At 47.7% G+C, this 24,123-nt stretch overlaps 1 protein-coding gene across 1 annotated transcript in view; it reads right to left on the bottom strand.

Moving 5' to 3' along the window:
- The window catches only part of CRY2 (cryptochrome circadian regulator 2), a 39,764-nt gene extending 21,311 nt beyond the window's left edge, over positions 1–18,453 (bottom strand). Inside the window, exons 1-5 of the mRNA XM_066251359.1 lie at positions 18,216–18,453; positions 8,233–8,341; positions 5,319–5,461; positions 3,394–3,578; positions 2,567–2,655 (exon numbers count right to left, since the gene is read on the bottom strand). Coding sequence (XP_066107456.1) covers positions 2,567–2,655; positions 3,394–3,578; positions 5,319–5,461; positions 8,233–8,341; positions 18,216–18,430 — 741 coding nt within the window. The 5' untranslated portion in view covers positions 18,431–18,453. The remainder of the gene's footprint in view (positions 1–2,566; positions 2,656–3,393; positions 3,579–5,318; positions 5,462–8,232; positions 8,342–18,215) is intronic.
- Between the last annotated feature and the right edge of the window lie 5,670 nt (positions 18,454–24,123).

Raw genomic sequence — 24,123 nt, 5'->3', positions numbered from 1 at the left:
CTTCCCTCAGTCGGAGTGACTGAGTCAGGAATAGTCACAGGACCCAAGAACAGGCCAATGAAAACACTCCCAGGACATTTTCTGGAGCTTTTGGAAAGGAGGCACGTAGCTTCCTCTGGTGCTACTAAGCACACTGAAAACAGCTACTGGTGGTCACCTTTGCCACTGCTCAAGAAAGCCTGCGTGACAATAAATGATACAGAGGAAAGCAGAGCTGACAGATGGAGAATGTCTTCCTCGCAGCATTATTCGGACACCTGGATCCAGTTGTGCCTGAAGGACTCTTGGTTGTGTGAGTTAAACCCCTTGTTTCCATAGTGGCCTAACCAGGTAGTGGTGCAGTAGCCAGAGCACTGGCCTGGGATGCTGAGGACCCAGGTTTGAATCCCTGAGGTTGCCAGCTTGAGCGCAGGCTCACTAGCTTGAGTGTGGGGTGCTGACTTGCGAGTGGGGTCATGGACATGACCCCATGGTTGCTGGCTTGAGGGGGTGTCACTGGCTCAGCTGGAGCCCCTCAGTCAAGGCACATATGAGAAAGCAATCAATGAACTAAAGTACCACAACTATGAGTTGATGTTTTGCATCTCTTTCCCTTCCTAGTATGTCACTCTCTCTCTCTCTCAAAAAAACCCCCCAAAACAAAAAACATCAAAACTCCTTTTTCCAAAAGCCAACTTGTAAACAAAAACTGATTACTATAACCCCTTTGTTCTTTGCTCCCATAATCCTCTGAACAACTCCTTTCCTAACTCTCAGCACAACGTAATTCCTTGTTTTATGCCTGCCATCTCCAATTGTGCTTCTGGAGAGAGGCTCCAGGCCTGTCCTACTGGGCGGACTTTCTAGTAACTAGATGACCTTGACAAGAGTAGATGTTCACTTCAGGTATGGAGACGGAAGATGGTAAAATAAAACCCCTGAAATCAGGTGAAGCTCCTGTCCGTCAGGCACCTTTTGTTCTCGCAGACGTCTAGGACGCAGTATTCCCTCTGGCCACCACTGAGTTTGAAGGGTCCTGACAAGACCCCATGACAGAAGGGGCCCTTCAGGCACGGGTGGAAAGGGAGTCCAGACTTGATGATCTGAGGGGCACTCCTCTACAAAATGCCTTTACGTTGGTTAACAACCCACAGGGCCACAGTCAGCTCTTCCAACTCTTAAGTCTTGTTCTATGCTCGCCTCCCCGTTTGTCATCTCTACCCTGTGCCCTTCAGCCCACTTCTGTCTCCAAACTGATCCCAAGACTATCTGGGTAAAGTCCTGGTGTGGACAGACAGCTGGTTCTCCTGCAGCCCTTAGGCATCAGTCCTCATCCTTTTAAGTGAGTGGAACTTGCTTTGAGCTCTGACTGATGACAATAGCCAAATGGGGACGTCAAGGCTGGGCCCTCAGTCCCTGCAGGGCTGGGAGCATTCTTCCCAGGTAGACCTGTCTTAGTTTTATCACTGGGCGGCTGGGCCAAGTGCCTGGCCATGTGAGCATGAATACAAAAAGTTGCAACTTTAGGGACCACGTCTATAAACTAGTTGCAGGGGCTAGGAAGCTAGGAGCTGACTGCTCTCAGTCACGAGAGCCTTCTCTGCTCCTCTAGTCCAGGCGGTTGGGGCCATGTGCCACTGTTAGAAATGCCTCTGGGGCCTCAGCCTCCTTCCTTTCCCTTGCCAATTCCCACCCCATTAGGAGGTGGGCCATTTGTTCTCTGCGTCTAAGCAAATGGAAATCCATGCCTTGGACGGGACCCAGCAAAAGGTGTGGGACATATAAAGACATAATAATCAATCTTCTGACCCTTACTGGCTAGATACCCTTTTTTTTTTTTCAGAGTCAGAGAGAGGGATAGACAGGGACAGACAGGAATGGAGAGAGATGAGAATCATCAATCATCAGTTTTTCATTGTGATACCTTAGTTGTTCATTGATTGCTTTCTCATATGTGCCTTGACCGTGGGCCTTCAGCAGACTGAGTAACCCTTTACTCGAGCCAGCGACCTTGAGTCCAAGCTGGTGAGCTTTTTCTCAAACCAGATGAGCCCGTGCTCAAGCTGGTGAGCTCGGGGTCTCGAACCTGGGTCCTCTGCATCCTAGTCCAACGTTCTATCCACTGCGCTACCGCCTGGTCAGGCTAGATACTCTCTTTAGTAAGGGGAACATGCCCACAGATGAAAGACGGCAATCTAACGTGAGTTTTAGCATCACAGAAAACGAGATCTTACTCTATTACTTACCAACTACGTAACCCTAGGCAAGTTTGTAACCTCTCCAAGTCTCAATTGCCTAATCTACAAAATGGAGAGTAAATAGCTACCTTGCAGGGTTCTGAAAAGATAACAGGAAATGAGCAAGCAGGCACTGAACCCAGAAAGGCGCAGCCCAGTGACCAGCAGGTGGTAAGCACTCACTAAATGGCAGCGCTGTTATTGCCGCCTTTGTTATGGCCCTCAGGAAGATGTTTTATTTTTCAACCACTTTGGGCTAAGAGGCACTACGACCACGAACCTGACCCCATACCACTCACTGCATGGGTGCCAACATTTGAAGTTCAATGTTTCAGAAATGAAGGCCATACCTTCCGTTCCAAGTGCTTATCCAGGCGGGCCAGAGCTTCTGTCTCTCCTCCTTGCCAAACAGCTGGGCCGAGTCCTTCAGTGGGGAACCCTACAAGAGAAGGCAGGTCACCGGACCGGAGGTCAGGCCTTCCCCGTGCTAGCTCAGCAGGTCTTGGCACACTGGTGTGTTCTTTGAGCTTTGCAAGAACTGAACCGTGGCGTTCTTGGTGCTACTGGGACAGAGCTCATCCTAACGCTGCAGTGTTTTCTAGGCCATCCTGGTTCCTTCCCACTGTGACTCTTCCCCCGCCTCTCCCCTGCCTTCCCATCCCAGCCACTCTTCCTTCCTTCCAGACAGAGCAATCCTGGACTGCTTGCCCTTTCAGCTTAGCTGGTGACAACTGTGATTCAGGTGAGATAGCAAATTGTTCAGATCAAAAAATAGAGTGGGGGAGGGTGGGGAAGGGAGAAAGGGTGCAGTCAGTAACCCAAGAGACGGAGAGCCCTCCCCTTCAACAGAAGCGGTATGATATCCCGGTACTAAAAAGCCCACTGAGGCCAGCACCAGACTGTGCCTACATCATTTGAGAGGGAAAAGTACAAAGACAGGAGTATGAACTAGAAACATAAGATTACATATGTAAGCACAAACAGAAAAAAGACCAGAAGGACCTACTCCAAAGTTAACAGTGGTTATCTGAGCAGTGGGTAATAGTGACTGTTACTTCTATTTTCATTTCCCTATTGTCTACAATGACATGCATCACTTTGACAAAGAAGGAAAAACCAGTGAGGTATTTTACGAAGCAGAAGTGCAGGCACAGAGGCTTGGGGCCGAAGTACACACCCAGCTCCTCCAGGGAGGGCACGCCGTAGGTTTCATCGTGGTTCTCCTGGATCTCGGCCGGGCAGCTCTCCATCTGCTGGCTGGTCACGGAGCCCACGGGCTTCTTGGGCAGCTCCATGCGGCTGATGATGGCCTGAAATCGCTTGTAGGTAAGGGGCGGCTTCTGTCCGTTTAGCTCAATGATCCTGGGAATTGCAAAGCGCACCCAAAGTCACTCACCACGCCCTTTATTTCAGGCCCTGTTCACCCAGAAGAGCCCACACTTCGAAGCATGGAGGGTACTTTCCTTATCTGCTCACAAGCCCCACCCCGAAGGGGAAAGGAGGGGCAAGCGAAGCTGCATCTCCATTTTACCGAGAGGGAAAATGAAGCCCAGAGAGCTGGAGCAGGTGCCTCAGGTAATGGAGCACGGCAGGGTCAAAGCTGCGGCTCAATTCCAGGTTCCCTGGAGTCGCCGTGGAGCCGCCTACAGAGACTGACCAGATCTCTCTCATCATGGAAAAAACCCCACTAGCCTTCTTGGTACTCGGCCTGCCTATCTAAGGCATGGGAATCCCCATGGACCCTCCTCTCTATCCCAGCGTAAGCCTTGAAGAAGTTCTTTGAAGAGGGCTGCAAGTGTGTTCCTTTGTGGGACACACTTCCCTTGTTGGCCCCTACTTCCTAGAGCAAAGAGGTAGAGAACAGTTCCTCCCCCTAACTCAGAGACTGGGGCTGGGGGCAGTGACAGCAACAGCTGATACTTAATGGGTACTCTGCAGTTCACAAAGTATTTCCTCATGAGCAAGTAGCTGTATGAGGTAAGAAGAAAACATATAGGGGAGTATGGAGAGCTGAGGCTCTTTACATAAGAATGGGCTGGGATGAGTCAGAGAAAGACTCCAGGGCTTTTGTTGGCCAACAAGCAGCTTAAGCAACTGGCTGGCTGTCTGCGTTCCTTTCTCAGTCGGCCCTCTCTCCTCCACCAGTGAAGATAGCAGGTTGGCCGCTGCCTGTGCAGCACCACCCCCTCCTCTGGCACGTGGCAGCAGCAGGAGTTCCACACCCGGCATCTCCTCCTATGAGCTCGGCTCACGTGCAGAGCTGTGTGACCTGGCCTCCTGGCAGCCACCACTGGGTCGGGACAGGGGGGCAGGGAGAAGTGGTGGCTGCTGGCTTGGCAGCAACGGCAGCAGCAGGGGGTGACAGCCCTGCCAGGGAAGGGAAGGGCTGCCTCCTAGAATCTCTGAAAGCACAGAGGCCTGTCCCCGGAGAAGGCAGCTACTCTGTAGTTTTATCAGCTCCCTGCGGGGATCTCGAGAGCCTCTCAGCAACATCTAAATGCATGACCCGGAAAACTCAGATAGCCAGGGTGGCCCAGGGACCTTATATTAGGGACAGAAACTGGGCCTAGGAGAACAGAGATCCTTTGGAAGAGGTAATATTTAGGGTCCACTGGACAATCCTCAGTCCAGAAGTCACAGAAATCAAACCAGAGGGGCCCCATGTTAAAAAAGAAAAAAAAAGAAAAAGGAATTAAAGAAAACAAGAGGGGAAAAAAATAGGACAGGATTGTTTTCTAAGTATTTATTTTTTTCTGATACAAAGTTCTATATTTCCTAAATATTGAGGTCAAAGGGCAGTCTTTGCAGACCAGGGCAGGAGCGGCAGCATGAGGGGTGGATAGGACCGGAGCATATTAGGAACAGACCTATCCAGACCTTCAGTGGGGATCCCCACACTTCCACCCCTTGGGACTCTGAGCCTCTCTGTGTGCAGATCAGGTAAAGCTCTCTGTGACCTGTTCTTCAAACCCAACTCTGGTCCATTCTCCTCCAGCATCTAGAAAATACCAAACCTCATGTGCTACGTGGCCCTACTGCTACACCTCTCTGAGTTCTGCTCAGCAGGGGCCCAAATCACCTGACCCCTGGGAGCCATCTTACCTGTCCAGGTCATAGAGAGTGTGTGAGTTCTCGGTCACCACCTCCACACCAGCCTCCTTGGCCATCTTCATGATGGCAGCATCCCGTTCTTTCCCAAAGGGCTCGGAGTCGTATTCAAAGGTCAAGCGGGTCACCCCCCATTCCTGCAGAAAGAAGATCTTTTATGCTAAACACTGTCTGGGGAGGAGGGGGAGCTGGGCACTCCGCTCCTTCCTGGGAGGAAACAGAGCAAGGCAGGAGTCCTGTCAGAACTGGCAGCAGAACAAAGGGGACAATGACTTGAACAGGAAAGTAAACAAGCTGAGGTTCACAAGGTTTGAGGAGGGCAGGCCCCTGAGGCCAGGTCCACAGCATGGCACCAGTGGAGCCTGAGGCTAGTGGTCTCCCCATGGAGCCAGGACAGAGGGGGGCAGCCCTGTGTGCTTGCTGTGTCCTTGAGGCAGGAGAACGCAGCAGGAGGCTCTAAGCACAATGCTCTCAGGGGAGCTCCCCGTCCCAGAAAGAGGCACTGACTCACTTGGTGGAGACCCAGCAGCCAGGGGGGCCCAGAGACCTCGTGTGAAGTACAGAAACTGGGCCTATGAGAACAGAGACCCTTTGGCAAGCCTCTCCCGGAGCTCTGCAAATTTCTGGCCTAGTTTTCTTGGCAGACGTGTACTATGTGAAGTGTCCTAACGGTTTCCACAGCAACACTCCCAAGGCCAGCAGCAAACAGAGCTACCAGGCTCCGGCTCACAGACAGGTGGGGGAGGAGGGACAATCCTCAGTCCAGAGGTCACAGAAATCAAACCAGAGGGGCCCCAGGTTAAAAAAGAAAAAAAAGAAAAAGGAATTAAAGAAAACAAGAGGGGAAAAAAATAGGACAGGATTGTTTTCTAAGTATTTATTTCTTTCTGATACAAAGTTCTATATTTCCTAGCAATGCTAAAAGAGAGTGGGTCCTGAGAAAGGTTGTACAAATAACCTATAGAAAGCAAGAGAGCCTGCAACTAGCCAAAAGAAAACCATATTCCAACCAAAGTCTTTGGTCATGGTCCCTTAAAACTCTGAACCCCTTGGGGCAAATGTCCTGGCCATGCACAGGCTGGCCTGGCCCTGACTCAGGCCTGCCTGGCGTCTGGGTCCTGAGCAGGGCTGGTCATCCCTTATTCAAGGAAAACAGCACTAGACGTTTATGAAGCCCTTACTACGAGCTAAGCACTAGGCTTAGCAGTTCATATAGATTATACTGTAAAATACATTAGCCTGTGAATAATCAAAATGCTGTTAGATGACACGTTCTCCAAGAAGCGTTCCTCGACCTTCTCATCAGTGTGTTTCTCCCGCACCTTGCCCCTCCCCATCACAGCACTGATTACATGGCAAAAAACTTGCCCATTACTTGTCTGCTTACCGTATTTCCCCAGGTATAAGATGCTCCCATGTATAAGACGCACCTTAATTTTGGGGCCCGAAATTTGAAGAAAAAAAAAAAGTATTACATAAAGTTACTGAACTCAAGTTTTATTCATCTTAAAATTCATACCACTCTTTCATCACTGTCAAAACTTCTATTAGCTTGTCCTCATCTGTGTCTAATGACGAATCACTGTCTTTATTATTGCCTCGTCCTCAGTTCCATCTATGGCATTTGAAATGCCACAACCACTGTATAAGATGCATCCAGTTTTTAGAGCCCTTTTTCAAAAAAGGTGCATCTTATACATGGGGAGCTACAATCCCTAGAGTGTGAATTCTCAGAGCAGAAACTCCGCTGTCTCATTCTTCACTGCCCTAGCACCTAGTACGGGCCTAGTACAGTTAGTTGAAGCTCTATCAAAGTACACTGAATGACTGAATGGATGGTCTGTGCCTTTGGGCTGTGCTGGATGGCCTTGGCGGCGCTGGGGGAGAGCAGGGCAACGCAGGAGAAGAGAAGCAAATGTGTTTAATGCGGTGGATATTAAGAACACAACCCAGAGCCAGAAAGCCTGGGCTGGAATCCTAGACCCCACTTCCTAGCTTCATGACCATGGGCAAGTAGCTCTTGACTCACACGGATGGTAGGTATAGCAGCGCCTACCCCTTAGGGCTGCTGTGGAAAGTGAGTGAATAAATAGGCAAAGCACTTAGGTAAAAAAGTGCCTGACTCATAGTTAGCCCTGAGGGAATGGCGGCTGATATCAACACTGCGTGCTCTGCACATGAGCATATGTGTGAGGGGTGTAGAGAGATGGACACAGGATGAGGTGTTTACTAAGCTGCTTGCGTTGACAGGAGACCTTTCCTGCTATCTTTTCCCCCAAAGGATTAGGGAAGGCAGTTAGGTAGAGAGAGGCCTAAAAACAACGTGTGTGCTGAGGACGAGAGGAGACTGCCTTAGACCCTCTGTCCATGAGTACTTCTGCCTCTGTTTGGGCTCTAAAAGGAGCTTTATAAAGGGGTTGGGGGCAAAAGTGGGCTGGCTATATGATAGAGAAACAGGCCTACGTCGTATCCACATGAAGATTTTATCAATCATTTACCCCAGAGGAAGAAGCGAAGTGCCCTCAGAAGCTGACTCTTCTGAATTAGCAGAACAAAGAAAGACAGGAAACCCCACCCTCAGACTCCTGGCTTGGAAGAGCCCTAATAAATCTTGCTGGCTTGAGCCACTGAAGAGGCATCTGGGGTGGAATAATTTGCCACATCCCACGTCTGGACTGGGCTGGGAACTTTCCAACAAGACATTGGTTTCACAGAATTTTTTTCCTTAACACAGTTTCCATTCTGTCGGCAAGTTGACCAGCTGCCTTGGGTCCCAACTTCTCCAGCACTGGCGGCGGTCAGACCAGCCCCGTTTCCATTTCCTCGAGCAGAATGTCACCTCATTCAGGATGTGGGGGAAACCCAGGGAGCAGAGTCTCACTGTCTCCTTTCCACTCTGCACACTTACCTTGAATAGCCTTGGGAACACATCAGCTGGCTGTCCCCGGACTACAAACAGGCGGGAGTTCAGTTTCCTTAAACTCGTGTCCAAATCTTCCAGAGACTGAAGGAGGAACCTGCAGGACCCAAACGCCTTGTTAGTGGTACCATCACAGAGTCCCTCTCTTTCCTGACAAAGCAGGGAGAAGCCGGCCTGCTTTCACACCAAACAAGCAGCATCATTGGAACCAGGACTGGAGAGGCCTAGGGTCTAGTCCAGGCACGGTAGGATAAGTTGAAATCCTGGTTTTCCACTTACTAGCTGCTTGACTTTAGGCAGTTCCTTAATCTCTTTAGCTTTTTCCTAGTCTTTAATGTGGAGTTATGTTAGTACCTATCTAACGTCAACTACAGAATTGCTAAGAAATGAAAATCAGACAATGCATGGAAAACATTTAGTACAGTGCCTGACATAGAGAAAGCCTGGGTTCGATGTGAGCTGCTCCTAGTCTTGTTTCTCTTCTCCCCTCTCAGCCTCAGGCCCTGTGTGTAAATATCCACCCATCACAAGTTTGATACCAGAATCAAAACAGAGAAGAAGTGAGAAAGCCTCTGGAAAACCAGTGCTATGGTGTGGTTTGGAAGCCTGACCCCTATCAGCAGAGGAACGAGCCTGCAGTAGCCCCAGCCCACAGACGCGCCCTGCCTTTCTGCAGTCATGCTCCAGCTGTGTGTGTGTCTACTGCGCCAGCCCCACAGTCTGGGCTGGGTCCCCACTTCCCAGGGCTTTGTTTAGCAGGTGGCTCATTCTCCAGGCCTCTCCAGGCTCTGGGCATCAGGTTCTCATCCTAAGAGGAAGAAGGCCTTACAACAGGGGTCCCCAAACTACGGGCCCGCAGGCCGCATGCGGCCCCCTGAGGCCATTTATCCGGCCCCCGCCACACTTCCGGAAGGGGCACCTCTTTCATTGGTGGTCAGTGAGAGGAGCGTAGTTCCCATTGAAATACTGGTCAGTTTGTTTATTTAAATTTACTTGTTCTTTATTTTAAATATTGTATTTTTTCCTATTTTGTTTTTCTACTTTAAAATAAGATATGTGCAGTGTGCATAGGGATTTGTTCATAGTTTTTTTATAGTCCGGCCCTCCAACGGTCTGAGGGACAGTGAACTGGCCCCCTGTGTAAAAAGTTTGGGGACCCCTGCCTTACAAGGTATTTCTCCATAGGATATCCTCACATGCTTTCAGGGGTGGGGTTGGAATGGGGTACTGGAGACTCCCGATAGCTAAGTGACCTAGCCTAAGAGCTGAATCAGGGAAAGGAAATTAACATTTGTTGAATGCTTTCATTCAACAAGTTTAAAAAAAAAAGTTTGATTTTTAGAGAGAGGTAGGAAGGTAGGGAGGTAGAGAGAGAGGGAGGGAGGGAGAGGGAGAGGGAGAGAGCAGAAAGAGAGATCCATTTGTTGTTCTACCTATTCATGGTATCACTGGTTTTGTATGTGCCCTGACTGGCAATTGACCCCACAACCTTGGAATGTGAGGACGACGCTCTAATCAAAAAACTACTTGGCCAGGGCCTTTCAGTGGCAATGAAAATTTTTAAAAATATGACTATAAAAATTTACTAGCTGTTCAGCTAGGCACAATCACCTTTTGGAGAAATTCTATCAATACATTTTATATGTGTTTTATTTTTAAATAAAACAAAAATCAACATTTTAAACAGATAACTATTCATATAGTTCAAACTTCTGGGGATTTATCTGAAGAAACCCAAAACACTAATTTGAAAGAATGTATGCACCCCTATGTTCAGTGCAGCATTATTTACAATAGGCAAGATTTGGAAGCAGCCCAAGTGCCCATCAGTAGATGAGTGGATAAAAAGCTGTGGTACGTTTATACAATGGAATACTACACAGCCATAAAAAGAAGGAAATCTTAACTTTTATGACAGCATGGATGGACCTGGAGAGCACTATGCTAAGCAAAATTGCCAGTCAGAGAAGAGGACAAGTACCATGCAATTTCACTCATATGTGGAACCTAATGAACTAAATGAACTAACAAGCAAAACAGAGACAGACTCATAGAGAACAAACAGGCTGCCAATTGTAGGGCTAGGCAAGGGGGGTGGAAGCATAGAGCAAAACAGGACAAAAAAAAAAAGAACTCATGGACATGGACAACAGTGTGGTGGGGTAGGGGGTAGGGGCGTAGGGGGTAGGGGAGGTAAAGGAGCGTATAGCAAAAATAAGTGGTGATAGAGAAAGACCTGACTTGGGGTGGGGGTGAACACAGTATGGTGTACACGGATATGCCATAGAATTGGGCACTTGAAACCTGTATAATTATGTTAACCAGTGTCACCTCAATAAAGTCAATTAAAAAAAATTTAAAAACCCCAAAAGGTACAAAGTAAAAAGTCTTTCCCCCCTGTGTCCCCAGGAATTTAATTCCTTATTCCCTTCTTCACCAATGTTATTATAGATCTGCTTTGCATTTTATTTTTTATTTTTTATTATTATTTTTTCTGTATTTTTCTGAAGCTGGAAACGGGGAGAGACAGTCAGACAGACTCCTGCATGCGCCCGACCGGGATCCACCCGGCACGCCCACCAGGGGCGACGCTCTGCCCACCAGGGGGCGATGCTCTGCCCCTTGGGGTGTCGCTCTGCCGCGACCAGAGCCACTCTAGCGCCTGGGGCAGAGGCCAAGGAGCCATCCCCAGCGCCCGGGCCATCTTTGCTCCAATGGAGCCCCGGCTGCGGGAGGGGAAGGGAGAGACAGAGAGGAAGGAGGGGGGGGGGAGTGGAGAAGCAAATGGGCGCTTCTCCTATGTGCCCTGGCCGGGAATCGAACCCAGGTCCCCCGCACGCCAGGCCGACACTCTACCGCTGAGCCAACTGGCCAGGGCCTCTGCTTTGCATTTTAAAGTGTTTTCTTTTTAATTCTCTCAAGACATTTTTTTTTAATTCATTCTACAGAGGAGAGAGAGAGAAAGGGGGGAGGAGCAGGAAGCATCAACTCCCATATGTGCCTTGACCAGACAAGTGCAGGGTTTTGAACCAGCGACCTCAGTGTTCCCAGGTCGACACTTTATCCACTGCGCCACCAGAGATCAGGCTCTCAAGACATTTTGAAGGAAAAAATTATCCCCATCTTATAGGTTAGAAAAATGAGACACAGAGAAGAGAACAAATTTGCCTAAGATCAGAGTTATTAACTAAGTGATGAAGCTGGGGCAGGAACCTGCTGATTGGCCAGACTGTTTTCTTTTCCCACCTCTAAGACCTCTTAGTGGCATGCCCCACACTGCTCTGGGGGCTGAGATTGCACAGGCCCTGGGGTGTTTGGAGTCCCTCTCTCTGACAAACACAGACCTGACCACAGGTAATCCACTGACGTTCTGATCTTCCTCAGGAACTAAGCCCTGGCAGGTCAGACTCCTCTGTCTACCCCTTAGCACCTCCCACCCATCTCCATCAACAAAGGCAATGACCAGATTTTCCTCTGCGCATAATGAAACCCTGTGCCTCCTCCATGCACAACACATTACCTGACTATAGGAGGCGTGGAGAAGCAGCAACTGTTCCTAGGCTGCCAACTAGATAGAAGCAGCCCGCCCCCCGCCCCCCCCCCCCCCCCCCCCCGCCTCTGACGTTCACAACAGGACACACCCACTGCGATGAACGCCACAGACCCACATTCCAGCACAAGCTGAGAGCTGGGCTCAGCCCAAAGCATCATGCTAGCTAAAGAGCAGGCAAGAGACTCTCCAAGGGGTTGCAATGGGAGACTGGCCTCCAAGGGGTTATGAAGGGACACTGACCAGCTGAATGGTGCACTATACAAACCAAAAGCTCTGCCTCTATGAATTTCTGCTTTTGAAAAGCTGACACCCTCAGAAAAGGAAAGCTGAGAGGTGAGTGACGCACTTGCATTGGCCTCTTCCCAAAATTCACTACTCCTCTCAGGAGGAAAATAAGAAAGAACCATGTAAATAGCCTCACACCACCTGAAACTTGGGCCCTGCCAGACAGAATGCCTAGAGATAACTGGTGACAAATTACACAACCCCAGGAAAGATGGTCCTCTATCTCTGGCTTCCAGGAGTGTTTTTGCCACGCACTTTGGGGGCCTCTTCCTTCATAGTCCACCTGGCTGCAGAGGGCTTTCATTTGAAGCTGTCAATCAGGCTGATAAGCACATTTGAAAGCTAGCTTCCCTCTGCCTTCAACAGAACTTTTTATTTCCAGACCTCATGTACTAAAAGGCGAGATTCCTTACAACAGGGGTCTCAAACTCGTGGCCCGCTGAACAATTTTGTGCGGCCCGCAGACTAATCCACGAAGTTCAAAATATTTTGGATAAAATTAAGTAAGCCTAGAGGCCTACTTGTATTTTTCATTTCTCTAGCATCCTAGCTAGATATTAGCTTAGTTAACAGCAGCTGTGATGCGAACTACAGTTTCTGGTCGTTTTGTGACACTGAAAAGTGTTGCGTAACAGTTGCCTTTTGTAGACCTAGTGCGGCCCGCCGAATGGCTGTGATCTTGCTCTGCGGCTCACATGCTGAGTTGAGTTTGAGACCCCTGCCTTACAACATCTTTTCTCGTTTATTTTTAAGTGAGAGGAGGGGGATAGAGAGACAGACTCCTGCATGCGCCCAACCAGGATCCACCCAGTAACCCCCGTCTAGGGCCAATGCTTGAAACAACAGAGCTATACTCAGTGCCTGAGGCTAACACTTGGACCAATGGAGCTATCCTCAGCACATGGAGCCAATGCTAGAACCAACTGAGCCACTGGCTGGAGTAGGGGAAGAGAGAGAGAAGGGGGAGAGGCAGGGGAAGAGAGGCAGATGGTCACTTCCCATGTGTGCCCTGACTAGGGATTGAACCTGGGACATATGCATACTGGGCCAACACTCTTCCACTGAGCCAACCAGCCAGGGCCACAATATCTCTGAAGCACAGATAACCTTGTGAGAGCCCTTTTCTTAACTGAGGCAGGGAGCAGAAGGCAACTCTGAGCACAGCAACCAAATGATGATAATAGCAACAATGAACATTTAACGAACATTTACAATAAATGAGGCACTATTTGATTTGTTTTACATACATTACTTCATTTAATTCTAAAATAGCTCTATGACATGGATACTATTATTATTCCCATTATACAGATGAGGAAACTGAGGCACCAAGAGTCTAAGTAATTCACCCAACACCACACCTAAATAAGTGGCCAGCATTCAAAACCAGGCAGTGTGGATCAGTGTCTACATTCTTAAGCTGTAGGCTCCATGGCATCTTGACCAGGACTCACTGCCTGAGCACTAACGCTATGCTGCCCAGGACTCCAGGAGCACCTTTGCTCCCAGACCCTTGCTCCTCTGAGGATCAGCAGCTGTGACTCAGTCAGAAGTTTGCTGAAATGCAGAATCTCCAAATCCATCCCAGAGCTTCGGAATCAGAGTGCCATTGGTGAACCCTCTGCACATTCGAGTTTCAGAAGCACTGTTCTAGGAAATGAAACTTTACTTCTAGCTCTGTTTATAAGTTTCCTTTCTTTGCTTCTAATTTGTTTCTACTAAACTTTCTCTCATTGAGATCCTGGTTTCTGCCTCTGAAGTTCTGGAAATGTTACATACTTCCAACTTTGGTCTTTCATCAAGCCCTGCAGGGCTCCTCCAGGAAGAGAAGCCTCAGGAAGGCAGGCAACAGGTCCCCAGGAGCCCCAGGCAGCCAGAGAGAGGGAAGCGCTGCTGCAGCACCACCTTAGCAGCCCCACCTTCGAGGCCCGCCAGGTGACAGCACAGCATGACACCAAAGGAACCCGAGCAGGGCCGCCCTGGACAAATGCTCACCGGGCAGGTGTGCACAGAGAAGCTTGGGCATTTGTGCTCCCCCCGAGCCCTTCTCTCCACATGGCCAGTTTCTCTTTATTGCAATGAGGGGTGGTCTGAAGAAGACTGGCCTGGGCATTGGAGATGGCAGTGTTTGGGGCTGGTAGGTCATCCTTGGCAACTCCACGTTGAGCTCACATGGCCAAAATTCAGAGCACATAGTCCTGTGTGAGCAGTTAAAGCACCCTTTGGATCAGACAGCATGGCATATGAATTACATTATGTAAGTGCTCTGGAGCCGGAGGCAGACAGCGCTGGAGAAAACCAAACTGGGATTTCCAAAAATATAGGCAAGACTCTGTAATCCATGACGCCACAGGGCTAGCTCTTTAGAGAAGAGGCAGATCCTCTGGTTGAGAATAAGACAAGCAGATCTTTAGGGAAGGCAGATTCTGTGTTAAGGAATACTTTGTTAATAGGAGGAGGAGGAAGATGAGGATGATGATAGTGAATTCTATTTTGGGTCCAGATCACCCTTGATCAAGTTTCTCTGCTTCAAACCAATGCTATCTAACTATGATAATGACATCGGGTTCAACCAGTTTGGCTACATAGAATATTAATAGAAATTAATTTCTCCGAAGTGAGAGAAATTATTAACCCCACAGAAATGCTAACCCAAATCCATAACCCATAGCAGGGACAGTCTTTATTCTTTCCTAATTTCGAAGAGAAAGAGGTTAGATGAAGGTTTCCATCTCTTTTGCTCAAAGGGAAACATTTCCTAAGCAACAGAACAGTAAAGTAACATGCGTGGTACCAGTTTGAACAGCTCAGAGAAAACTGAATTTCCCCACCAGCAGACTATGGTTCTCAATCCCCTTCTTGCTAAGTTCCAGGGAAGTACCACCCATGTCGATGACAGCCCAACAGTGTGAGCGCCCAGCACTGGGAAGAGAGACACCCTTGTTTCCACCAGGCATTCTGGGGAATTTACAGTTTATCGCATTTATTAGTTCTGAGCGACGTGGGCCGCTATTTTATTTCTACCAACTCTCTCTGTCCCAGAAGCTCCTGAATGCAGGTGCGGCACAGAGGCTGGGAGAATATGACTTAAATAAAAGGTGAGGTGAATCGCTGCAAACACCTAAGTTACAGTAGGGGGACAAAGGTAACGAAAAACTGCAAGGGGCTACTTTGAGTACCCATTTTTAACTCTAGAAGCTGCTCACACCCCCATTTTTCCTTTTGTTCTCACTGCAGTATCTCCTTCCAAATACAGCATATTTGGAGAAGGTGGGGCTGGGAAAATGGCAAAGGGCTCAGCCAACTAGTACTTGACAGAAAAGTCTTCAGGCTCATACAGCTACGAACAGCTCATCAACTTCCCATGCACCAAGGCAAGGAGTATGCTCGCCCTTCTCCTGTACTAATAAACATACATATTTTCTTGGTTGCCTTTCTCTGTCTTCTTTTACTCTTAGAAAGTGCCATTCACGGTTATTTTAATCTGATTCATCTGCCAAAACACGCTGTGCGGGAGGCGGTGTAGGAAGTGCAGGAGGATAGTAGCGATCACAGACTGCTTCCCCCCACCTCTGGCAGATGGCTCAGGGCCCGCCGTTTCTAGGAGGCTTCTCAGAGTAGCTCCAGACAGTAGCTCAAGTATTTGCAGAGCTAGGATGGTATGCTGCAGCACAGTTCTCCCAGATCACTCCCGGGTCCGAAACAGCCACCATACTGCAGTTATACAGAGGTACCGCTGGCTCCATCACTCCCCCAATCCTCAACCATGTGTATAAAGCGGTCTGCAGCTCTGCCCTTGATCTGATCATGGAAGCAGAGAATATGGCGGGGGTGGAAGGAGTGTTTCCAGGCCCTGGAGCAGTTATCATATTCGACCCGTTCTGTAGTATTACACCTTTTTCTTCTGAGTGTCAAAACTAATTAGACTTCCTGCCAATGCATTGTGACATATTTCCCCAGCTGTCAGGCTCAGGTCTGTGGTTCTCTAGTCTGCTTCTCAGGCCTTGCAGCTCACAAGAGCTTTAAAAGCCCCACTGCCCAGGCCATAACCCAGAACAATTAAACGAGAACTAGAGGAAGAGAGAGCCCAGGCATCTTTTCAAGATCCTTCAGTGATTCCCACGTGCAGCAAGACTGAGAGCCACTGCTCTAGTCCATCCCCTTATTTTTATTTATTGCATGCCACTTAATCTTACTAAATTATGGTTGTTTATTTGTCTTCTTTCATTAAAATGTAGGTTCTGGAGCTCTGGACACTACACTTTCTTGTTCACTGCTGTGTCCCTAGCAGCATCTAGAGCAGGGCCTAGCAGGTATTAGGCACTCATTAAATAATTGCTCGATTAAGATCTGCATTCCTACACGGCCTCTGACTTCAGGATTTGACTCGGGTATCCGCTACCACGTTCCTTTTCTCTTTTCACGGGCTGGGAAGCACAATCACAGAAGGATGACCCACAAAAATCCACAAACACCTACTTCCTAGAAAATCCGAGTTTAATCAACAACAGTTTTTGTTGTTGATTTTTAATTTCCACTACCACAAAGGAGTAGACAGTCCTATGCAATGCCCTCAACAACCCACTAAAAGAAGGAATTCCTTCGTGACAATGTAACAAGCAGAGAACAGCCCAATTCTATTGACTTTGCTCTGATTGGCACACTGCTGTAAAGAAGAGAGGCAAAGTCTGAAGCTTGGTTTAATGCCCAAGGTAGGGATGATCCTTTGAAGGTATTTGTCAAACCCAAGCTCCTATCTATGGAAACTGGAGCAGAGGCAGAGCAATAGAGCAGCCTGTCAACTGTGTGGGCAGGCTCTCCACAGGACTATCTTTAGTCATTCCCTCTACATAAATGGGGCAGGAGTGGGCATTTCATAGGCCCACTGTGAGGAGCGCTCACTCTCTGAAAGGGCACACACTCTGGCGAGGAAATCATGGTGTGCTGAGAGCCACAGTATCCTGGGAATAATCCTGCCCATCAGTGCAACAAAGCCACAAGCAAACATCCCCCAGAACAATGCAAACAAACCAAATGATTGCCGAGGGACATTTTAAAGATAGGTACACAATGCCTCAAAACTTCTTGGGTTTCAACACTAGTGACAGAGAAAATATATCAGCTACCAATCTGTAGGTCCTCCTTTCCCATGATCCTGTGGACTCCATCTTCTGCAAGTCATCAAAGAGGGTCCCCCTTGATATCACAGCTTTCCTGCTCCTTAATCTTAGCACATCAGTTGATTAAAAAAGAAAAGAAAAGTAATCTACAGTGGCTCAAACATCCTTTAAAATTAATCTCATGAGTTTTGGAAGAAAGGAACAATATTTTTTTCTTCTAGCAAGTTCATCGTTGCTGCGATAATTCTCCAAAATGGGTTGAGTACTGCTCTCTAGCTCAGGACACACCGTGCCTCTAACTGAACATGAACTATTTATCTATAATAATGGGGAGACCAGCACTGGCCTTATTTAATGTTAATCCAGAGTCCCAAGACACCTTCAGAGGCAGAGTAGTCTTGGGGGAGGGAAGCCAGGATGGGTGAAAGGACAAATCCAAACAAACCTGAGACTTAGAAATGCCTTCAGGAGCCCAGCAATGGGCTCTTTACTTGAAGAATGCAATTATCTCTGTGCCATAGATTCAGAAACGCAACCCTGCCCTCACGATAATGTCTGCTTTCCTGCCCTCCCTGAGCACACCCTTAAGAGCCCTAGACCAGGAGTCCCTGTTCTGCTACGCACTAGCTACAAGACATTGGTCAAGTCAATTTTGCGTCTCTAGGGCTTAAGAGTTTCATCTGTACAATGGGGATCGTTATTTCTGTCCCTCAGAAGTGTCTGAGAATCAAAGGGGATAGTAGTGCAAAAACACTTTGTCAGAGGTCGAGCCCTGAGCCACCCAAGCCATTGGTACCATGATTAATTGCTTCCCCAGTCCCGGATTCTCCTTTGGAGACGCAGCTCCATCTCCCTGCCCCGCCTCTCCCAGGCCGGAGTCTTCCGGGGGTGTGGGGACTGCGGGGACGGGACCTCCCCCTCTTGGGGGTGCAGGCTCTTCGCCAGGAATCCCAGAGGCCAGGCTGCATCCCCTTCCCCACCCGAGCCCGCGACCTCACCCCGGGCCCCCTCACCTCCATCGGTTGATCCCGACCGAAGAGGAGGCCGCGAACCACGGGTCGAGGATGTAAACGCAGCGCACACAGCGCGCCCCGCGCACTGCCGCCAGCAGCGCCGGGTTGTCGTGGAGCCGCAGCCCCTTGCGGAACCAATGCACTGAGGAGGCGCCATCCGTGCAGGCCGCTGGCGCCTGAGCTGCCGCTGCCGGGGTCACCGCAGTCGCCGCCATCACCGTCCAGACTGCTCTGGACACTGCCGCTCCGCCCCTGTCAGCGACATATGTCCCGCCCTCGTCCCGCCCAGTGACCTATGACGCTGCCGCTCCACTCTGTGGCCCCGGCCCCTGACTCTGAAGCGTCTGTGCCATTGGTTGGGAACCTCCCTCCGGGCTATTGGCCCAGCAGCGCCGAGTCCAGCCCCGCCCCATCACGTTCCCACCACGTGTCGGCGGGCCTGGGAGCGGCGGGCTGGGAAGTAGGGTGACGCAAGCTGGAGCTCCCTGAAGAGATCTGGGCACTGACCGAATCTTGGAGCCTGGGAGGATCTCGGGTCATTTACGCGCATCCTTTTCAAGGCCTGCTGCAGGAAGAAGCTGCCAGGGCGTGGGAGTTGGAGGAAAGGGTTGCTGTGACTCCAGACAATGACCTACAGAACTAACAACCGGCTGTCCTACATCATCACATCGTTAACATCGTCATCATTTTCTACCGCCTTGTGTTACATCAACTACAACAGCCACTATTTCTTAAGCGTATTTTATATGCCAAACAACGTGATCATCTCATTATATATGATATATTATCTCATTTACTACTCTCAACTCAGGCCAGTTGCATTCATTCAACAAACCCCAGCGAAAAAGTTGTTATTATTCCTATTTTACAGGCAAGTAAACTTTCAGGCTGCTCCAGGTCGACTGACTTGCTCAATATGATAAGAGGGCCTCACCCAGATTATTGTGATTCCTAACGTTCTGCTTCTATCCAGAAAGCTATACTTCCATCTGTGTTGAGCCACTTGACGTTTCCAAGTGGCAGAGTCTGAGGAGGGGAAGGAGTGCCCCGATGGGCAGTAGAGGGCTTGGGCTGGGGACTGGGAATGTGGAGGATGTGGACTGAGATAATAATTATGCCATCAAATGAGTATTTCTTCTAGTTCTACATTTAGTAGACCCAATGGTACTATTGTGCACAGATGCTACTGGAATTCTCTGTGGGATATAGAGATGTGAAGGACACTGTGGCCACTCCTAACCTGGGGAGCCAGATGGAGCACTCTTATTCTCCTGGAGGCTAGCACTGGGCTTGCTAATCCTCTGACTGAATGGCAGGAGAAGCATATGGACACCTGCACTGAAGTGTTGACAGGAGGCTAAAATGGTCACATTATGTTAGAGCTCTGATGTTACCAAGTGGTAAATAGTCTGTTTGAATTTGGCACTAGGTTATGTCCATGCTTGGAACCCCTCTTGAACCTGGGAATGTGCAATGAAAGAATTTAGCAATTCAGTGGCATTAATTGACACTATCCTACAAGTTAGATTGTTGTTTTAATCCTAGGCTGTCTTTCATTTCCAGGGGTTTGCACATGCTGTTCCCTCAAGCCTGGATCATACTCCCTCTCCCACCCTGTGCCATTTGCTCAGTCAGTATAAATCTCATCTTCTTGCTGTCAGGCCCCAGCTTGCATAGTGCCCCATCTCCTGTGCTTCTTTTTTTTTTTTTTTCTTTGAAGCTGGAAACGGGGAGAGACAGTCAGACGGACTCCCGCATGCGCCCGACCGGGATCCACCCGGCACGCCCACCAGGGGCGCCGCTCTGCCCACCAGGGGGCGATGCTCTGCCCCTCCGGGGCGTCGCTCTGCCGAGACCAGAGCCACTCTAGCGCCTGGGGCCTAGGCCAAGGAGCCATCCCCAGCGCCCGGGCCATCTTTGCCCCAATGGAGCCTTGGCTGCGGGAGGGGAAGAGAGAGACAGAGAGGAAGGGGGGGGGGTGGAGAAGCAAATGGGCGCTTCTCCTATGTGCCCTGGCTGGGAATCGAACCCGGGTCCCCCGCACGCCAGGCCGACGCTCTACCGCTGAGCCAACCGGCCAGGGCTGTGCTTTTTTTTTATCACTGGCCTTAGTATGTGATATTAGAATTTCTTACTTGTCTGTTTTCCCCATCAGACTGTAAACTCCAAGAGGGCAGGGACTGTGCTCATCTTGCTCATCTGTGTGTTCCCAGCGCCTAGTTTGGTACCTGACACCTAGTAGGTGCTCAGTAAATATTTGCCGAATATCATTTATCCCTTATTAAGCTATCACAAGAGGTGGTGTTGTACAGTGTTTTAAGCCCAAGGTTTTACACATTTGGAATGTCTTTGTTCAAATTCTGGTTCTACTTTGACTCTGTGTGACTTTAGTAAACTAGTTAACCTCTCTGTTCCCCTCTTTCTGAACCTATACAATAGAGATGATAATAATAGCTAGGATACAGTAAGTATTTAAATTTAATAGGCTTCAGCTATTATTATTCTGAACAGCAGAATCTGTGTTTGCTTTTGTCTTCCTTGAAACACCTCAGCCTTGGTCTTACATATAATGAATTCTCCATAAGTTGCTGAGTGAATGAAATATTTTACTCATTTTTCTTTCTGTTTTTGAAATTTTAATTTTAAAGGCCTTTTAAAAAAATGATTTACTTATTGATTTGACAGAGACAGAGAGGGAGAAACATCAATTTGTTGTTCTGCTTATTTATGAATTTATTGGTTGATTCCCATATGTGCCCTGACCAGGGATCGAACCCGCATCCTTGTCATGTAGGGACCACGCTTGTAACCATGTGACCTACCTGGCCAGGGCTGAGATTTTACTCATTTTTAAGAAGCCCTCAAAATTATAGGAATAATGAAAAATAAAGAGAAGTAATCACCCTCAATCCCCAAAACCAAACAAATTAATTATTTTTTGATCTTTATGTTGTTTCTTAGACTTTGTCCACAAATATCTTTTCATAGCTTTAATCAAAGCAGAGGTGCAGTATTGCATGCATTTTTAAACAAAGTATTGAGCATGTTCTATATTGCTGTGTCATTGTCCTTGTTATTTTAATGACTATCAACTCCATCATCAAGTTGATAAAGATGAATTATTTTATTGAATTGTTGCATATTGCTTGGGTATATTAACAGGGTAACATTCAAGAAGCAGGAAGTAAATCTGGTACTGAATAGAATACTAGAATGCAACATCCACTTTTGGACTTTACACTTTAAAAGGGACATGGAGAAATTGGAGAGAGGCCAAAGAAATGTGTAAATTGCTAAGGAGGTGAAATGTAATCCTGTGCTATTATATCTTTGAGAGAAATGAGAACTGAAGTTTGACTTCATAGTTATACACCTTGCTATTTACAAACATCTCTGAAGAGTGGTTGCCATGGGGATGCCAAACAGTTGCTCCTTGTTTCCACTTAGGATGGAAGAAAGACTCTAGTTTATGCTGGAAAGAATAAGGAAGAATAAGAGATTTAAGGAGGGACTTAGACAAATCATCCAGGTAGTGGCAGTTTTCTTTCCTTGCTGAAGACTTTTAGGAGGACAGAGATCAATTGTTTGTCTTTTTTTTTTTTTAAATGTGTTTGATTTTTAGAGAGAGAGAGAGAGAGAGAAAGAGAGAAAGAAACATCGATTTGTTGTTCCACTTCTTTATGTATTTATTGGTTGTATTCATTCTTGTTTGTGCCCTGACTCGGGATGTAATTGGTAACCTTGGCTATTAGGATGAAGTTCCAACTGAAGCCCCTCCCCCTCACTTGTTTGTCTTGTTATAGTCCTGCATGGTGCGTGGATTAAGCATTTTTTACATTCCCTTTGAACTGCGTTTTGGGTAAATATTTGATGATTGGTTGAAAGGTAACCAGGGACAGTCTGGGAGGGACGTCCCTAGTGAGTCTAGGTTACTTGCGCCCTCTGGTGGTAGGACTGGGAAAGAATTCAGCGCTCAGTTCTGGCTGAATCGGGAGCACCAGTGCCCCACCCTTCTCTTTTCGGTTATGCGGCACACTCAATAGTGTGCCGGCTGGGGCATTCCTGTTTCTGAGACTTCCGGTGACACATTTGAGAACATGGAGCCTAAAAGCCAGACTCCTTGGGTTTTCATTTTCAGCTCTGCCATTAGCTAGCAAATTACTTATTGGGCAAGTTACACAGCCTCTCTGTGCCTCAGTTCCCCCGTTTGTTAAATGGGGATGATGACGATATAGGTGCAACATGGGATTGGAGCAAAATCAACAGACAAAAGTCAGGATTGAGAATCCAGAAACAGATTCTCACATACCTGGTATTTTATTCTATTTTATTCAAGACACAAATGTCTGTGCAAAGAAGTGGGATACAGGTGTTTTTTCCTATAATGAAATTGGGTCAGTGAGATAACCCAATGTAAAAAAATTAAACTTGACCCCTCGCTCAGCACATACAAATCAATGCCATGTAGATTATATGCTTAACGTGCAGGGGAAAACAGTAAAGCTCTGAGAAGATTATATAGGAAAATATCCTTATGACCTTGAGATAGACAAAAACAAAAAATCTTAAATAAGACATAGAAAGGACTAACCATAAAGGAAAAGATTGATAAACTGAACTACATTAAAATTATGAACTTTTGTTTATTAAAAAAATATTATTTAGCCCTGACTGTATAGAGCTTAGTCTTGGAGGGCTGAGGTCACTGGTTTGATCCCAGGGATCTTGGGGTCAACCTCCAAGGTCGCCATTTTGAACCCGGGTCAGGGCACAGATGAGAAGCAATCTATGGCACAACTAAGTGGATCAATGAATTGATGTCTCTCTCTCTCTTTTCCCCTCTCTTCCTCTTTCTCAAAAACAAACAAACAAACAAACAAACAAAACAAAACATTACTTAGAGAGTGAAAAGGCAAACCACAGAGTGGTAGAAGATAGTTGCACATAATTCTTTTTTTTTTTTTTTGTATTAATATTTTTCCGAAGCTGGAAACGGGGAGGCAGTCAGACAGACTCCCGCATGCCCACCAGAGGGCGATGCTCTGCCCATCTTGGGGCGTCGCTCTGCTGCAATCAGAGCCATTCTAGCCCCTGAGGCAGAGGCCACAGAGCCATCCTCAGTGCCTGGGCAAACTTTGCTCCAGTGGAGCCTTGGCTGTGGGAGGGGAAAAGAGAGACAGAGAGGAAGGAGAGGGGGAGGGGTGGAGAAGCAGATGGGCGCCTCTCCCGCGTGCCCTGGCTGGGAATCAAACCTAGGACTTCTGCACGCCAGGCTGACGCTCTACCACTGAGCCAACCGGCCAGGGCCGCACATAATTCTTAAAAAAGCTCAAATCCAGAATATTTAAAGAACTCTTACAAGCAAAAAAGAAAAGAAAGACAGGCAACCCTATGTGAAACTTGTTCAGGGACCGAGACTTGAACAAATGCTTTCCATCCCTTCCCCCACAAAGGATATGCAGATGACAAATGAACACATAAGGTGCTCACCTTGGGGAAACAGAAGTAAAAACCACAATGAGACACACCAGAATGGATCAAGTTAAAGGACTGACAAAGCCAAGTGTTGGGGAAGATGTGAGCAGTTGAAACACACACAGCTGTTGGGAGTGTAAACTGATACAGCCACTTTAGAAAACTGTATGGTTTTATATACTAAATTTGAAAACCTATTTGGATCATGAATGATATACCATATAATGGAGTAATTTTATCCCTATCACATACCTAACAAAAGTCTGTGCATATATATACCAAAAGACATGTATAGAAATATTCATAATAGTATTACTAATAATAGTCCTAAATGTCCATAAGCAGTTGAATGGATAAATTATGGCATATTCAAACAAAGGAATCCTATGTAACAATAGAAATGAACAAACTATAGCTACTTTCAACAACATGA

The sequence above is a fragment of the Saccopteryx bilineata genome, chromosome 1 (genome assembly GCF_036850765.1).
Source record: "Saccopteryx bilineata isolate mSacBil1 chromosome 1, mSacBil1_pri_phased_curated, whole genome shotgun sequence".
In the NCBI taxonomy this organism is placed as follows: domain Eukaryota; kingdom Metazoa; phylum Chordata; class Mammalia; order Chiroptera; family Emballonuridae; genus Saccopteryx; species Saccopteryx bilineata.
This window is presented reverse-complemented; position numbering and strand designations above follow the sequence as displayed.